This window comes from Ptychodera flava, chromosome 9 (genome assembly GCF_041260155.1).
Source record: "Ptychodera flava strain L36383 chromosome 9, AS_Pfla_20210202, whole genome shotgun sequence".
Lineage (NCBI taxonomy): Eukaryota > Metazoa > Hemichordata > Enteropneusta > Ptychoderidae > Ptychodera > Ptychodera flava.
In genome coordinates, this window is record NC_091936.1 from 31,676,730 (window position 1) to 31,695,745 (window position 19,016).

General features: G+C 39.6%; 1 protein-coding gene across 1 annotated transcript; it reads right to left on the reverse strand.

Annotated features, from left to right (window-relative positions):
• Nucleotides 1–867: 867 nt before the first annotated feature.
• On the reverse strand, nt 868–18,189 carry LOC139139661 (ly-6/neurotoxin-like protein 1). Its single transcript, XM_070708529.1, has 3 exons — nt 17,654–18,189; nt 3,839–3,981; nt 868–2,810 (listed from the first exon to the last, which is right to left on the reverse strand). Exons 1-3 carry the CDS (start codon nt 17,688–17,690, stop codon nt 2,469–2,471), a joined length of 522 nt encoding a protein of 173 aa, XP_070564630.1. The 5' UTR covers nt 17,691–18,189; the 3' UTR covers nt 868–2,468.
• Nucleotides 18,190–19,016: the final 827 nt, after the last annotated feature.

Sequence of the window (19,016 nt, forward strand, 5' to 3'; positions counted from 1 at the left end):
CATAATGATTAATAATCATCAGGTTCAAAATTGTTAATTATGTGCGATGGCGATACGTAATTAGAGAAATGTAGCAAGTACATAATTGTTCTGGTGTTTATTGTCTTGGACATTGATAGGTACCTTAGCCATAAATATGTAATTATTAGGGAGAGACACTTATGACGAGTTTGCATTTCAATTGTATGTAAATAACCACTGTAAAGATTGTATAAAGGAGGTCTTTCCACGAACATAGGCATTCAAGAGAAGGGACAACACCTGGCAGCATGTAACATCTTTGTATAAGAAATAAACGTTAATTTTGAAAACTATGAACCTCTACGCTGTTTTTGTATCCCGGCGTCCTCTTGCTAGCTATCCCCGGAAGGGAGATTATAAGCGGTAATATGTTCTGCATATGTTTCAAATAAGTCAAACTGTAATACCATAAATACAAATGATATTTGTAATGTACCAGTTTTACGTTCGCCGTCCACTTTTAACCCATTGCACAGAAGCACAGTGTCTCTTTGACGCTATTTTTACACTGATGCCATCTAGATGACTTACATATTATCTGACAGTAGCAGTTTAAATAGTGGCAGTAAATTGGTGGTGATGTAGCTGCTGCTGACGATACTAAAGTGAGGCATGCAGTGTGTACTGCTATTGAGAAAACAACAGTAAAAAATCCAGGAAGTCGTGTGAAAATGTTTACATTGTTGTTTTGGGACTTCCAGAAGCTTTATTCATGTCCTGTAGCACTAATGTGCATGATAAAAATGCCTGTTCCAATTTGACTAGAACTTGTTGATCAGCTGGTTTATCCAGTTTTATTGTAAGAGGCCAAAAATTTGGCAAATGAACTTACACAGAAGAGTGTGGTACAGATTTGTGACAAATTTTATTGGTTAATTTTTGGATCAGCTGAGAAATAAATCTATTCCACAGTATGCATACAATTCCGTGACAACTAGAAGCGAATAAACGCCTATGTAACTCTTGGTCTGGACAATTTAAGTAATGCCAGTAATAATAACCAAATAAGTAATATCAACCAATTAGCAAAAAATTGAAAATTAAATTCATTGATAAAGTGGATATAATTATTAGGCGACGGGTGCAGAGGGAAACAAGGTAAAAATATATATAAACTGTTCGAGACTATTTTAGAAAAGGAAGTTATCTTATTATAAACGAAATAATCTCAATTTATGAAGATTGACATCAAAATATACAGGTAAGGAGATAGCGCTAGCGAACATAACTTGGAGACTGAAAGTGTCAGTAGCAGAAATTAACGATTCCAAACAAGAGGTGATTTCGCATAAAAACCCCCACGGAAGTGATTTTGTTACAGATGAAATTAATGATTTATTTGACTCTCAATTTTATGATCCACAATTAGATAAAGAGTCCGCAGAAACTGCATATTGCAAAAAAAAAGCCAAAAACAATAAAAACAACAGTGAAAGAAGTATGTTGAAGGCTATCATCCATTGCAGCTTCGCTATTGGAGCGTCGAATGAACTAAATATTTAATAAACCGCTTGTTTTTATAACAAATTGGAAAGATATCCACGGTTTTAATTGATACTTATACTCTTGGCGTTAGTACATCAAAGAGAGAATATTTCAATCGAATGTAAAGCAGAGTCATTTTCGTTATATTTTTTTCGTTTGTTTTAATTTTGCAATTTCACTCTACTTCTCGGTGGGTACAACCTTGATAAAGCCTTACGGGCCGACAGGGAGTGTGGCTCGACTGATTTCGAGAGTTTACCGATGGGCAGGGGATATACATATGGCAAAGTGATGGCCCTGGGAAGCATTTGGTAGGAAGAGTGGAAGAGGGAGGTATCCTGGCGGAATGAATTCTTTTGAACTCGTGGCGGAAGGGCAGTCGCGAAGCTATTGCTTTCCACTTTAACAATATTTTTGGTTACTTCTGAATAGCGTATTTCTGTGTAAAAACAGCAATAGTTACAATTTCTCAAAATCGGTTGATTAGCTTCTCCTGAAGCTGTAACAAACTTCTCTGGGAACTTCTCTACAGCATCTACATCTGTGCATCTTTCACCACGGCAATTATCAAATCCTGCAATTTACAGGCACGGCTGAACTACTGAGACGTCGTGTATGTAGATGGTAGATTTGACATAGCATATGCGTTGCTACTAGGAAGTAAATAAAATACTAATATTAGAAATGTTCAATTTGTCAGGGAGATAACAGGTTCCCATATCTACTGTGCAACATTTTGTTTCGCTGTATGAACCCTGCTAGCTAGAGCTTGTCAAGTATTGGTGTCCCATCGTAGAGTGCTCATTCCCAGTGGCTTTTCTCGGTTATTGCCATGTACAAGTAATCATGATCTGCTCCATTACGTAGAATAGAATTAGGAACTTTTAGCTGGATAGCTCGACGCGATTCAAATGTGCTTGATTACTAACATCGGTGAAGGGTCACTTTTCCTAAACGAAGTATTAGCTCAAAAGATTCATGTAAACCCCAGCTGTACAAACGATGAACAAGACAACGACTCCCCAGTTTGATGTGTGATGTGTCATAGCGGAATCCCTGTCTTCTGATCTCACTTCTGGAGCCGTTGGCTGTGGAGTTGAAAGAGGCACGGTGGGCGGGAACGGGCCGTCTGTTGCCAGCAGAATTTGTCGGTTTGTGGCGGGCTTGCTGTTGCAATTGTCCGCCTCGCAGCAGAAAGTACACTCGCCGTGTTCCTGCAGGCACGAGTAATGGTTTTGTTCACAGGTTTCACTGCATGCCCGGACAACCGAGGAGAGTTGGTCACGTACGAATGCAACCCTTGCCTGAAAGCAAAATTGAAGAATTTTATTGAACTTTCCCATAAGCTTAAGCTATAGTTTCGTGAGGCCGATCAGAAGTGTCAAATAATTTGATCAAAATTATCAGTGTCACTAACTGACACAAAAGACGTTTTAGTGTCACATTTGAAATTTAAAGTTGGGAGAAAAACCCCTTGCAACGTATGCGTAGACTTTGCGTATGGCCTTTACAGCTTTGTGTAACCCTATTGACTTTTGTGCGAACTTTTGTACGAGAAACTCCCGAAGGTTGCTCTCTGTTTCGTATTATGTGTAATGTACTCAGCGACAAGAGAAATGTCTGGAACTTTGTACTCTTTCTAAGTTCTTGGTACTGTTTAGCCAGTTTAGCCATCGACAAAGCCGTTTGTAAAACATATTTTCAAGTTCTTGTTCTACATCAAAACCGTGCACAGGGTTCATCTTATCAAAAGAGACGATACATGAAATGATATCGTATTTGAAAACTGAATTTAGTTCGCAAGAGAATCTATTTGTCAAATAATAACATGATGTACACAATGCACCGTATTGACGAGGCCAGTACTTTATATTTTAGCATACTTAATTAAGGTAGAACGCGCCTCGGGGACAGATATTTGGACCCTCAAACTTTTACAATTCTTTTCTAGTCTACCATTTGTGAGGGCTCATTTCAAAGCTCTTGGTGTAAGAAAACTTTCCACGGTCTTAGTGTTTCCCAAATCGAAACATTTATTTTTCCCCGAACAGTTAACACGGGGATGGCGGACATTTTGAATGTCAAATATCGGTAAATCTTGGGTAATTTGTTTCTCTATTACCAATAGCGACCCCCAATTTTTTTTTTTTCATTTTGAAAGAGAATGGTTGAAATATCCCTGGAGAACAGTTTAGTAAAAAGTTTATAAGTCTTTCACTTTCGAGGTGCAGATTCGTCGAATACAGATGTTTTACCATCTGTATGTCACTTTGCCGTTGTTAGAAATTAAAAGGCGCCCATGCATGAAATTCAAATCGAAAAACCGACTCACCACGCAGTAGTTGTCCCCTGTCGCCATGCATACCTTCGGGCTGTTTGGGGCGCTCTCACACCCGACGTTATTTCCCAACACGCTTTCACAGACATGGCAAGTCAGGGCATCAACGCTGTCAAAAATCTGACCATAAATCGTCGCTGCATGAAGAGGGAAAGATGTACATGTAAAATCTAGTAAGGAGTCACCTTCAGTAAAGCGGTTCTTGTTCGATTAAAATATGCCCTTTAGGCGAGAAAAATTGCATCATGTTATGCCTTTGTAAGGTTCGTGCGCAGTTCATTAAAAGCTTCATTCGTGCAACTCTTGGTGTAATTTCCTTCATTTTGTTCGTCCTACTTGATACGTCCTTATTCTGGCATCGAAATCACGTGGAAATTCAGTGTTCAACTTTTCAATATCGTCTGCATGTGCAATTTGTGTAACGGTGTTGTTCACAGCGTTACTGATTTTAAGTCTGGAATAAATAATATAATATAATATAATATAATATAATATAATATAATATAATATAATATAATATAATATAATATAATATAATATAATATAATATAATATAATATAATATAATATATATACATATAATATTATATATATATATATATATATATATATATATATATATATATATATATATATATATATATATATAATATATACAATATCATTTTAACTGTACACAAGTCATCGAATTGTGACAAGGTTGAGGCTTATATTTCAACATAATTTAGGAAGTTGAATCTGGTATGTTTTACGACACAAAAATAATGAAAACATCTATCAAAGGTACAGCTATTACCCCTTAACACAAAGCTCTACAACTTCAAGTTCATCCCACTGAAAATATTTTATACTTCATCACGCGGTGTAAACCAGTCTTTCAGTGATGCTTTTCATTGTTGTTTAGAAATGTCGACCAGCTAAAGAAAGCAGATATTCTCGTTGTTAATTTTACCGTCTTCGTCTTTGCTTGACATTCAAATAATTATTATATTTCGCAATGCTTGTGTATATATGTCTACAGGACTGAAGATTTAGTTGTATGTGGACGCCCATGGGCCTCCAAACTGCAACATTAGAGTTGAGGGTCCCTGAGCGCCCGCACGCTTTTGAGTCCTTCAGCAGCTGAAATTGTATTCGAGTGGGTGCTCTTTTTCAAGATTAAAGTACGTGCAATTCAGACCCACGACACTAAATCGTACATACCATGAAGATAAAAAGAGACTCAATGTACAGACGAAGGATTAAGTGCTCCGAGACATTAAATTCTTCTCAAGAACTCATTCATAGTACATCTGCTCTAGCATGAATTTCACCTTGTAATTTTAACTCTTCGCATGAGCTGCGGGTTGTCTTAACTGAAGTATAACCGAAACAGCACATCAGCAGTACATTCACATAGTTTCAGTGACACATCGATAGCACTTTGTCTATACAAATTCCGGTGTCCAATGTTAAACCCAGAATTGCTTACCTGTTCTCCTTTCAAATAACAAAATTTGCATTCTAAGCGACCGAATGATTGCAGCGGTCTGATACCTGTGCAGTCAAAATAGGCATTAGCCTCACACGTCAAGAGATAGGACTCAGTATGTGAAAAGATTTGAAGAAAATATTTAATTGCTATTTTCTTTTCTTTGAACTAATCTGTTTTATAAGTCGTCCCATAGGCTTCCTAACGAATGTCGGGAAGAAAGTATACATAGTATACGTCTTGCCTACAGAAACACATTGCGGTCAAGACGCGATGCTATCCTTGACAAATGAACTCTACACTGGCGTTAATCTGGAATTCAAGCCTAGAATTCTAGACTAAGTCTAGACTAGAATCCATCTGTCGATAAAAACATGGAACACTACAAATATGCAGCCGCTATGTTGACTAGTTAAACGCTACACATTTCGACATTATTTTGAGCAGAGCAGAACAAGAAACTACATAATACAAACAGAACAAATTTACTAAAACATATATCAAAAGTTAATTTCATGGAACTTTTAAGTGAAATGCACTGCTTCCGCCGTCATTATTTCGCTGTTGGAACAGTTATTTTGATGGAAATAATCGCTTCAGTGCAGAATATAGTGAATGAGACGAAACAACGTTGACATCAAGCGTTCCTTCCTTCGACACTTGTACTTTACTTTTTTACTCATCTTCGACTCTAATGTCGCGAATCCAACGTTGGGGTCTCATTAGGTCTTCTTTACAGATTCGTCGAATCATGGCAAATTCGTCAGTATCATTACCTTAGCCAACTTCGCTAACTTCGTTGTCGTCATTATACTAATGATGATCATGATTGTAAAGAGCATGATGATGATGATGATGATAATGGTGATGGTGATGATGATGATGATGATGATGATCATCATCATCATCATCATCATCATCGTCCTCCTCCTCCTCCTCCTCAAATAATCACCTTATTATTAAAAGTGAAGGATTGTACCACAATGACCTGCATTTCCTTTCGTGTATGTAAGTTATTATCCAGAGAGGTCATTGGAGGTCATTCAGGTCATTGGAGGTCATTCAGGTTATAACTCAATGTCAATGCACGGACGCTTGCCCAGTCTATGTCCTCTCGCTGGAAGGGCCTATTTAATATGCATGTCAGATATGTCAGATATGCAAAGCAAATCCAGCCATAAGTTAAGTAACTTAAGTAAGCATTTCATGCAACCAACACGGATTAATAACCTAATGAGATGTTCTGGAGATATAGATAATGCTGGATTATATGTAGTCTCGGTTACACGGACCCGAATGTGAATATGGGTCTTGAGCAAGTCAATAGGAAATTCTCCAAGGCAATATGGCGTCTGGGTGTATCAGTACAGTTGTTAGCAGGTGTATCATAATGGAAATAGAGTATTGCCCCTAAAATTATTGTAAATACAAATAAGTCTAGTATTAGGTAAAACATATTACTGCAAGAAATCTTCTCATTAAAAACAAATACATCGCTAATATGAGTTTCACAAGTGACTATATAGCCAAGATGGCGTCTCATCTCGGAAATATTTCCATTGCGTTTTCCAGGACCATTTTCGGGTCTGCCATCCTTAGTTTCCTTTTTTGCTTCGGCAGCCTCGCTTTGAGTCCGGATAATGGAGACCAGCTTACTTGCAGAGCAGGACAGATACGTTCATGAGCACGTCTCCATATTTCCGTTTGAAGAAGAAGTGAAATTTTTGCCAGCTCACTTTACTTACATATATTCTTACATGTGTTTCTGAATACATTAAATAAAGCCTTAGCGCCACTTGGACAGGCCTCCTTGACAATCGGAGCCTAATACAGATGACATAACCAGTGAACCATTCAGCACAGGAATGGCGTATTACCGAGTTCCCACATGGTATATGTTTGTTTTACACGGTATGTAATATCCTGTCTAATTTCCTGGACTCAGAACAACCACTTTAAAATGTGTTATTGTGCTGGTTTCCATGACAACCTATGCTTCGCAGCAACATCTACGTATGACTACACATCACATCCTTCAAGTCTATAGACTATTATTACTATTGCAGAATATTGTATAAATGATTTGTGTATTGTCATAACAAATATTATTTCTCGCACTAGAATACCGTGCGCACAATGGCACGGGCATACGTGTCGACAGGGATTGCACTTATGAATTTCACTCGACTCAGCTGCTGTGTACCACCAAAAGCTTCTCACACAATACATAAGTAATAACTGATTCAAAAAATGCCCCATCTTATTTATTGTCTTGTGGTTACTTTGTATCACAGGTTTATATAAGAGAGGTAGAGAGAGAGAGAGAGAGAGAGAGAGAGAGAGAGAGAGAGAGAGAGAGAGAGAGAGAGAGAGAGAGAGAATTAGACGTTGCAGTCATGGAATCATGGAATAAACGATCTTTTTCACAAAGATAATATTGCACATAATGCATTCTCTGGTAAGGATCATGGAAATATCTACTAGAACGATTCTAGTCCATGAGATCAAACTGAGGAAATATCAACAAAGCAAAATCAAAGATGTCAAATGTGATGGGACGAACAGAGAAAACTTGTCAGCTAATAATAAAGAAAGACGAACTCTATCGAGCTGACAAATATGATTTTATGTCTGATTTAAAAGATTGTCGTGACTCTATCTGCTTCAGTGACGCAAGTAGAGAATTCTCAACTGCACAATTCAGGATGTATGGAGTGATTCGAAGTGTTGTGGTAGGGACTCGAAGGTTGCCACTGTGTGTTGTGTGCAGGGGAAAGTCAAATAACGCTATATATCAAAATTGTTATTTTTTTGGTCAAATACAAACATCCATGAGCAATATTTTGATAAACTCATACACGGTCAAGATATTGAGCTTGGGAAACAAGGGCTAGAATGAGTACAAAAATCTGCCCATTGGCTTTGGCCCTTCATAATATCGGCATAACTGAGACAAGGGTATTATTTAACACTGACCACTGTAAGACATGACACGTAGACGCAAAGACACCCTCACGGCTTTCTCTCGTCAACTTTTGTTCTCTGCAATGAAAAGTCTGTATCCATGGAAGCGGTGCACTGAAATATATTTAAAGAAGTTCATGAGATCGGCGTTTTCTCTACTCCAGTGCATACGACCTATAAGGAGAGAGGTGCCGCGATGATTAAATTTCTGAGTGAGTGTAGGCGTATAATTTCTTTGACGCCAAAGATTCGACGGGAATGAGTTCCCAAATTTCATGCTGTTGCTGTCTTCCACTCAACCGAGTTAAACGGTACACTGTTGCGATCTGCGGCTAATTATTCAGCTTCAAGATGGAATGTTGCAGGTGTAGGGTTTCTCGCAAAACAGCGAATATTCAAAGCCTCATCACGAAGCGATATACATCCGCAATATGCAAATATATCATAAATATTCATAAGTGAAGTATATAATCAGGTGAAACAAAGACACAGTGTCAAACCTTGCCCAGGAACGAGATAGAGACATGGAAGCTGCTCGGCGAGATACTACGACCTCGACCTCCAATGTGACGGCTTCGGGTGCTACTTTTGTGCAAGCCCACACACCAACCACCGCTCCAGGCACTGGCCAAGCGCAAGCACGGACCTCAACAGCTCAACAGCGTGCATCTACTGGGGCAGGAAGGGGTGCTTCGCAACCACCAGTTGCAGCTACGTCTGCTGATAACCAGAATTCTGACAATGCTCAGTCGCAGGTATGCAGCATATTGTATTTTGCAAGAGGGTTCCATTTTATATCGATAGTCACCGTTCACTGAACCATTCTGCAAAATGTTTGTATTTGGGGATTAGAATTTGTAGCCTGGGCTAGTTGTCGTTTATGGAATTTATTGAAGGTCACACACCTGTATGTGGGACAGGTGCGAGGTTGAGTAATGTGTAAATGTGTGTGCCTGCGTGTATGACTCTTTGTTGCGTATCTTTCAAAGCTTCCTGCTTGGGGTTGCTGTTAGATTTTGCATTCGGCTACTTGCTATTTTACCCTTAAACACTGTACTTTGCTATTGGTTAGGCTGCTTTCCTATGGATTTGATGCCACATTCTTTTTTTAGAGACACGCCCACATTCACACGAGCACGCACGCACACACACTTCATTCTATTTTACTGCCGTAAGGAACGCTGAAGTAAAGCACCATCTTCAGGATGGAGCGGGTGTAACGTGTGGGGGAGTGCTAAACTGGAGGGCACCGAGTAATGACAAGGAGGAATAGTGCTATTGGCGGAGCACCTTAGGTATCGATATAGTAAAAGAGTGTTAAAGGGTGGAGAAGTATAGAATATGACAAGAGAGAACGAGTGCTTGGAGAGCACCGAGTATTGATAAGGTATTAATGGAGAAATTGGAGAGCACGGAGAATGGATAAAAAAAATGAGTGCCAATTCACGGGGCACCTGTGGGTATTGATAAAGGCAACGTGTATAAATGTGAAGGGCACAGAAAATGTGGTCAAATGAATGAGGTGTGTCAGAGGACATAATGAATTAGTACTGAAAGAGTGCCAAAATGAAGGGCACCGGACATATGGGGAAAAAAGAAAGGGAAAGAAAGTAAATTATACAGAGCCTCACGTAGGTGTGGTTATTGCATAATGCCCATACTTTATTCAGAAAGTTGCATGCTGATTGTGCGCAGATGTCATGGCTGGTGACAGCTGTAGTCATTGTTATGTAAAAGTTGATGAGGGTAGGTGATTTGTGATTACCTTCCCCCTCTGTGTGTATCTTTCAGGTGAAAGATCAAATTGGACAGATCGTGAAGAAGGTAGAGAATATGGAAAAGATGGCGGGGACAGCCACGGTAGAAGAAGCCCTTCAAAAGTTCATGGAGATAGCGTACATGCCAGAGTTTGTGTCCAGACAGCAAATATTGAATGCTCTTAGAACACTCGTAGATAGAGCAACAAGATCAGCTCACTCTAAGTTAGCCCGTTTTAGGGCCGTATTATCGCAATTTGAGGCCAACGATTTTGGCAATGATGCTGGTCGCCTAATTGTGTTATTATTAGGTAATAAAGAGGAAGAGGAAATAGCATCAAAGGTTGCAAAATTTATTAAGAATAGCACGAGCACCAGTAACAACTCTAGATTTCGACCATATCCGGAAAGGCGGGCGACTTTCGGAACTCGACGTTCCAAAAAAATGTTGAGATGTACGGGGGTAACTAGTGTGGAAAGATTGGACACTTTGCGAGAGAATGTAATACCAAAGCTAACGAAAATTAGATAGTTGTAACGAGCAGCTAGGAAGTTAGTGTCTATCTTGGGACCTGTACTTTTGTGTAGCAGGATTGATCATTAAAAGGCATATAAAATTGAAATGATGAGTCACATCTCATTTATTTGTATAACTGCACCCCTGACAGGGGGCCTCAAATAGGCCCTTTGCTTTCTGCAACCTGCCATTCGCACGGTCCTGTCCAGGGGCGCCCCCTTGTGAGAGATGTTGAGAGTAATTATCCCCTATGTAATGTTGATTTTTCAGTTCCATGTACCTGACTGGGAGATGGAATACACTGTGAACCCAGATGTAACAAAACGTCTCAGCTATGGCTGGGTGACCCTTGGGGTGCCCCTCGGCAGGGCCTTGCTAGCAAACTACCTTGTGTTGAAATGGTGGCCAATGGAGACAACTTTGCAACGCCCGATGATCTGTTCTTTAGAAACCCGAATGAGTTTATAGCGGGCGAAGTACACAAAAACTTGGAGACTTGGGATGAACTGGCCGAACTTGTTGGTAATAAAGCAGAAATCTTGAACTGGATAAAACACAAAATCAGCATATCGGACTATTTTGTACATTTTAAGGGACGGTTCAAAGGCATGTCATATGACCACGAGTTGCTGCCACCCAGAAAATTTTACAATAACGCAGTTTGTGGTAAATTTGGTGAGTTCATAGCAAAAACTATATCTGATAGAATAAGATCAGGGGCAGTCTCAGTTTGGGGCATTGTTGGGCGAGACCCGCCGCCTCACGTAGTTATGCCGATTACCGTGGAACCCACTAAGCCGAGAATGTGTATAGACATGAGGTATCTCAATTTATGGATTAAAAGTATACCTTTCAAGTTGGACACGCTGATAGAAGTCGCCAGATATGTAGAACATAATGACTATCACTTCAAGTGTGACGACAAGAGTGGTTATGACCACATTCTGATTAAACCGTCAGAAAGAACGTATGTCGGTTTTGAGTGGGCGGGTGTATGGTATGTTAATAACACTTTGCCATTTGGTTGGAAACTATCTGCTTATATATACCATACCATTGGGTATTGTGTGACCAATTATGCTAGGTCACTAGGAGTCCCGTGCATCCAATATATTGACGACAGGCATGGGGGAGGTTTGGCACCACCGGAAGGTTGTAAATCTAACACATGGGACCCGTTACAACGTGCGCAAGCCGCAGCCTACATATTATGCAGATTAGTGATACGGGCTGGTTATTTTTTGGCTATAGAGAAAAGTGTTCTGCATCCAACAAGGTCGTTAGTCATGTTAGGGTTCACTGTCAATTCAGAATCACAGTCTTTTGCTATTCCTGATGCAAAGAAAGTTAAATTCTTGGAGATAATCGATAGTACATTGTCGCAACGGGCAGTACCATTGTCCGTCGTTCAAAGAATCATGGGGAAGTGTGTCTCTTTTGCTCTAGCTATACCGTGCGCTCGGCTGTATATAAGGCAGATGGCCTTTGCCTGCACTAAATCCGAAAGAGATGCTAAGATACTGATACCATTACGGGGACTGCTTAAGCAGGAAATCGAGCAGTGGAAAAGTATAATTAAAAAGTCGGGAGAATTTAAGTGGCCGGCTGAGGGTCACATTGGCGTGAAAATATTCACAGATTCCAGTGCATATAAATGGGGTGCAGTCACACATTTAGATGGTAGGAAGATAGAGGTAGGAGATATGTGGGAGAACGACTGGAAAGATAAGCCAATAGTTAGGAAAGAGGCAGAGGCTGTCTTCAGAGCACTCATGGCGATTAAGCAGTATATCAGTGATAGGAGGGTAGATGCGTTTGTCGACGCACTGCCTGTTGTGCAGTCATGGAACGATGGCGTTCCTGGGGCACGAGCGTATGAGCTGAATGAGACATTAAAACGTATATTCAATTTTTGTTTTGATAATAATATACGTCTCACAATGACACATGTAGCATCCATTGATAATGAAGCCGATGCGCAGTCACGAGACACTTCGCTAAGTAATGCGATGTTGTCGGACGCAGCATGGGGCTGGGTAAACAAAGAGTTTGGCCCGCACCAGGTAGATGCTATGGCAAATTTTTCCAATAGGAAATTACCAAGATATGTGTCACAATTTGGCCAAATTGGATGTATAGGAACAAATTTCTTCCAGCACAATTGGTACCAGCAGTACTTAGGCATATCATTAAGAGCAAACTTAAGGCTACGGTTATAGTACCACGATATCGTTTCTTACAATCTTATTGGCCACTAGTAAGATGTCACGTGGGAAGGGTAGAAAAGTTGGCAAACCGAGGAGACAGAAATGTCATAATGGCCCCCTCGCGTAAAGGATATATTGATTGTTCACTTCCTTGTGATTTATATGTAATGTCTTTAGAGTAGTAATATGAACCCCTCTAAATAGACAAGGGTCTTTATTGTTGGATAAGTTATTGGTTATGGCGATACATGAAGAAGCAACTAGCTTCTCTACTGTAGAATGTAATTGTATTCTGTATTGCAGAAAATGATATTAAGGAATTAAAATTGTTTATCATCTGAGGATGTTCCTTTGATTTCTTGTACGTAGATATGCTGGATATGTGGAAGTATGAATCACCCCCTTCTAAAATCATGTAGAATGTGCGGGTCAGCTATTATGAGGACACAAGACACAGAGGATGATCAGCCTATTAATGCTATATTATTCAAAGCCTCATCACGAAGCGATATACATCCGCAATATGCAAATATATCATAAATATTCAACAATAGAAATATCCTTGAGCGGAGTGATGAGGCTTTAAATACTATATCATTCTGATCGTGTGCGTGGGCATTATAATGTCTGCATGGTCAAAGTCAATCGATGCTATTGCATGATGGGAGTATTATTCAAGTTTCCTACACATGAATATGTAGAAATGCCGACATAAAAAGTGACCCTCAAAAATGGCAGTAAATTATTCACCATCAATTTGACACCAGCTTTTATTTTATTTTAGGTCTTTGTTCGTGATGCCATACTTGTAATGTTTCAAAATATAGTATCAGTGTTACTCTGTATGGCAAGTATGCTGATAACTTACTATCTGTTATCGTTAATTAAAGCCCCAAGGGACTGGTCAGTTTCTTCGGCCTGGGGGGGGCGGTGGATTATTTTTTGCTGACGTCAAAAAGTGGCTGACCCCCCCCCTATTCCAAATTATGAAAACAGGGTAACCCCCTATTCCAAATTTTGAAAACAGGGTGACCCCCCCGCACGCGACAACTGTAATATGTAATAATATAATACTGTAATATATATATATATAGAGAGAGAGAGAGAGAGAGAGAGAGAGAGAGAGAGAGAGAGAGAGAGAGAGAGAGAGAGAGATAGATAGATATAGATATATATATATAAATATATATATATAAATATATATATATTGTAAATATATATATATATATATATATATATATATATATATATATATATATATATATATATATAATATATTTTACGTACATTTATATTTTAAGTCATTCTGTGTTTTAATGAAATTGTTGGCATGTCAGTTGTAAGATAGGAATTTCAAAGTGTCAATCTTAAAGTTTGAATACAGTACATGTTGAATGAGCTGTGAACGTATTTCACACTTTCTATGCTTAACCAGATGTCCTGAACTGTTGTACAGAAATGGATATCAATCATTAATATCAAACAGGAAAAAGCAGTAAATCAAAAACTTTGATGGGTGTTAAGACTTGCCAGCCATCCAATTAAATCTCCTGAGGAACCATAGAGAGGCATTTTAGCCAAATCTGATGTTTGCTGAGTCTGAGATGACCTTTTCTTGTACCATTGATATTTGTGCATGTTGCTTTCTCATACTGAATTCTCATAGAGAGAACAGAAAAGTATCAGGAATTTGTCATGCTTTTCATATGAAATGCAGATTTCATAATAGTACACTTTCACTTAGCAAACATCAAGATATCTCTGGCATATATCGTTGATTTATTAAAGTATGGCGCCCGAAGGGCGTGGAGAAAAATATGAAATATTCTGATATCTCTGATATATGTCTTGTATATTAAAGTCATGCACAGGAAGGGTGTGCGGAAAAATGTCTGATATATTAAAAATTATGCGCTTGAAGAGCACGCTGAAAAATATTGAACATACATATATCTCTGATATATGTATGCCTCATATGTTAAAGTTAGGCGTGCTGAAAAATATGTCTGATTATTAAAGTCACGCGCCCAAAGGGCGCGCCGAAAAATGCAACTGGATGAAATTTGTGGCTGACACGATGCATTTTAGGCAATGATGAGCCTGTGTCGAAATTCAAAAACACACTGACCCCCTATTGGGCATTTCAAAAACATGGTGACCCCCCCTATCACCAAAGTCAATAACAGGGTGACCCCCCCCCATGAATCCACCGCCCCCCCCCCAGGCTGAAGAAACTGACCAGTCCCCAATAGCTGCAAATGTTTAATAAACCAATCTCAAAATACCCTTAGTTTTCAAAGTTTTCTTTGAATAAGGCCCGTTAGAGATTGAAAAAGTGTATAACACTGCTATGAGTGTCAAAGTGGCATGTAAATTCAAAGGTTTTAACGTCATTTTAGATTTCCCGCCATTTTTAAAAACTCATCATATAACAGAGAAAATAACGATTACAACCCCAAAATGTTGGCCATCCTGTGTTGTGCATTCAAGTAAATGGCATCATACTTGTTTCTTGTATGATCACGATGTCTATGTGCAGGAAATACTGTTTTTTGTATTTTCCTGTGAGGGTGCCATTTTACGGGTGCAGCACCCGTTTATTGTTAAGCCTGTTAAGACGTGTAGGCATGGTCCAAATCAGCGAGCAGTAATACTTCAATACACGTCCTTCAGTTAGCACATTTACACAACTCAACTTTTGTTTGAAAATAAAATCATAAAAATAATACATAAAATTACAAGCTATAAGGGCTTTAACAAACAATAAATTGACAAGGGCCACAGCGTAATCGAATATTGCAAGGTATGGCAAAATGTATATGTAAGTACGTAAGAAATCCGTTGTTTGAAAATAATGCCACCTGATACTTGCAACCATGTCAAATCTAACTCCCAAACCGGAGAGAGAGAGAGAGAGAGAGAGAGAGAGAGAGAGAGAGAGAGAGAGAGAGAGAGAGAGAGAGAGAGAGAGAGAGAGAGAGAGAGAGAGAGACAGACAGACAGACAGGGCTTAGAATTACAATGTAGACGTTGCGGTCATGGAACCATAGGTAAACTTGTGGCTTTCAACACCTCCTTCAAGAGTATTGAGTTTAAAGGAAAAACATGTAATATCGCTGCTGCGATATAACATTCCGCGATTCTGTGACACCCGCTGAGATCACGTCCATTTACAGCGCGGTGTTCTGGGAAGACCATTAAACATAAAAAAGAGATGTATAGGTTTCAGCCATTTCCATGGCAACCATCTAAGGTTGGCTCTGGCATTTAGGATCAGAACCGGCGGCTACAATGTCACCTGCCAAAACCTACACGGCATGTAATACACAGTAACTAGTCGGCTTTAATATGACACGGTTGAACTAACGGCGCAAGGTATGCAGACACTCGACGACAGAAACACGGTGTTTTCCCCCTCGGGAAGCAGGAATCGAATGTTCGGAAAAAGGTAGAGCCGCGGGCCTCATATCACGAGAAAACTCTTATTGCGATAATCAAGCGCCTTGCAGGTTGCCTGCGGGGGAGTGAATAATCCGATAGATGCTATAAGAAATTGTGTTAAAGGTCCACAAATACGTCTTGAAGCAGGTTTTGTCTCCCCGCAAGTCTTGAACAATCTAATAATGTTTTTCATCGCATCGTGTTACAGACGTTAAAATGTGTAATATCTTAAGTCAAAGCCATCAATAGAATGTTGTTTTCGGTCGTCATGGCAACCTGAAATTGGTTTGAATCGGAAGCAATTTTTTTTTTCGCCACACCATACCTTGTGTGATTCGGATATTTATTACAACAATGAGATCAGGTTGGAGTAATTAAAATAAAACTCTGTCTGATAAAATGGCGCAAATTACAGTCCATATTTGGAATCTCTGCGATAGCACATATAAAACTGCTGAATATTTTGACTGATAGTACATTTCCGGTGAGATCTTTCTCGACCTTGGACAATGCACGACGTACGGTTTACTGATGCAATCAGACAGCGGTAGTGCACTTTCAAAGATTGGACACGCAGTCTTCTTTCAAGAAACACGTAAAAACCTGGTCGGCGGTTTTTAATTAGCGGTTGCTTGTTCCACACTATGTAAGTGGGTCTGACAACATCGAACCGCAAGAAACGGAATGCCGTCAACGAATAATGCGGATGCGAGTGTGTTCGTAGATATAGATAACAGTAACACCTTTTGGTTGCTGTAATGCCCTAAATTTGAGTCAATTTCTTGGATAACCTATAGTAAAACACAGGAAGCTACAGATTCAAAGATAGAATGGCAATGAAGATCTCTGTCGCTGACTTTCATCGTAAATTTCAATCGTCAGTCGAATACACACAGTGAGTAAAACGTATCCTTGCTCTTTTGACAATTAAGAAAAAGGTAAACTAAAAATCGACGCTAAACATTCTCAATATATATTTCCGACCAGAGACCCTTAAATCAAGACTATGGCCTTTGTCAGATTCTGGGAAATGTAAGCAAATGGTCACATGAATACGTTTCGTAATCAATAAATTCACTTTCAAGGTGCACCTGTGTTTTGTATAATTTATCGACTGCTGGCAGCATCATTGACTTCTACAAAAGCTATATATAATAATTACATTGGAACAGCACAGTCAAGTAGACAAAACCTCGATAATTATTCGTCTGATACTTTCCGAACCTTCGAAAACGGAAACAGCGTCTGCTATACATGCAGACGGGGGGTGGAAGTGGAAGTAGTCCCGCCGTTACGATTAGATTAGTCGGCTCTGCATTGGCTGTGTGGCGATCGCTGATCATACCAAAGTCATTACTCATGAATGTATAGTACCTTGAAGACTGTTGAAGAGACAAGTTGGCGACAGATACATCCCTGGCTCCTATGGCAGTAAACAACTGTAGTACTCACCTGCGAGGACAGGGAACCAGATCGAAGCCAGCATCATTTTGCAAACCTGAGTGTGTGCCGTTAGCCTCTGTGTAGCTGAGGTTCTCCACTTCCCAGCAATCACTGTCTTGATACAGTTAGGGGTTCTCCGACTGGAATCGAGCCGACAGACACTTTTCTAGGGCGGTCACAATTTCTAGGAGAGCCACTCGTAGGAGGAAAATAAGCCTGTATATATGTTTTACTCGAGCCCTCTTTGCTGGCAATTTTGGGACAGTTTTCTCGCAACTAATGGCAGCGCTGTTAGAAATGTTATAGAAACGCGATTCTTGTCTCGTATGGCCGCTAAAAGAGCTGTTCTTTAACTCAACTGGCGAAATTTTGTTTTTGCTTGTGTCACGATAGAAAATTTATTGGTGGGGGCACGTCTACATTTGTCTTGGAGGAACACCTTCTTTTGACGATCCCCGTTGCTGAGGTAAAATCACTTGTCGTATACCTTTCCAACTTTTCAGTCTTACTTACGAAGTACATGTATTTTATACAGGTATGACGTTAAGACTCCTGTTCGCTACCTCCCATACACGTACACTCGTACTACTTTATACTACTATAATTTACACCTGCGTAATCCTGAGTGGCGATAGAGCGCACGGCACAGCAATTAATTTCAAAGACATCTGTTTCCCCCTTGTATTTTTTATTTCATGCCAAAAGGTCAGGTGGTTGTCAGGATTCTCGATTGAAACTGACCGTCCTTGACATTTTCATCCAATTTCGTGAAATGTGCATATGATACCATCGCACAGGTGGGGCCACTTATCGAGGAAACCTTTAGTTTTGAAATGGATGAAGTGTATAATGGTTTGGATATTCTTTTCTAGTGCTTATTAGAAACTTTGCAGCTGTCCACAAAGGGGAAGGACCTTGTTGGACAGCCAAAGCACACGGTGGGACCCTCAAGAGAGAAATGCCGCCAACGGATATGCACCATCGTGACATCAACGCTGAATTCGGGAATACTTTTCTAATTTGCTACGGAATTGAAACGAAAATAGCACGATCGAACATGCCGACATGTCAGGGACTTTGCTAGAAAGAAGGTCGGTTCATCAGAAACGTGAAACCATATAGATTTCATGCAAATTAATTTCCAATTAATTTTCCATTATAACGGGGCACATTGTTTCTAAATATAAATCGCATCGGGGGCAATGAGGTCATTCGGAATACAAATTCAACGGATAGCTTCTCTCCATGGTCCGCCGAAATGATTAGTCTTTTCGGAAAAAGCACTCACACAAACAAGCTAGCATCTAAATTGCTGTGATTTCTGTTATTAAGAGATTGTAACATAAGAGATTTGTCTTTTTTTTTTCTACTG

What these genes read in the sequence shown, in the direction of transcription:
- LOC139139661 (XM_070708529.1), bottom strand. Translation starts at nt 17,690, where the DNA reads ATGATGCTGGCTTCGATCTGGTTCCCTGTCCTCGCAG. An exon ending in CTGGTTCCCTGTCCTCGCAG is followed by an intron (nt 3,982 to 17,653) that starts GTGAGTACTACA and finishes CTCTTCATGCAG; the next exon opens with CGACGATTTATGGTCAGATT. An exon ending in CAGGGGACAACTACTGCGTG is followed by an intron (nt 2,811 to 3,838) that starts GTGAGTCGGTTT and finishes TTTTGCTTTCAG; the next exon opens with GCAAGGGTTGCATTCGTACG.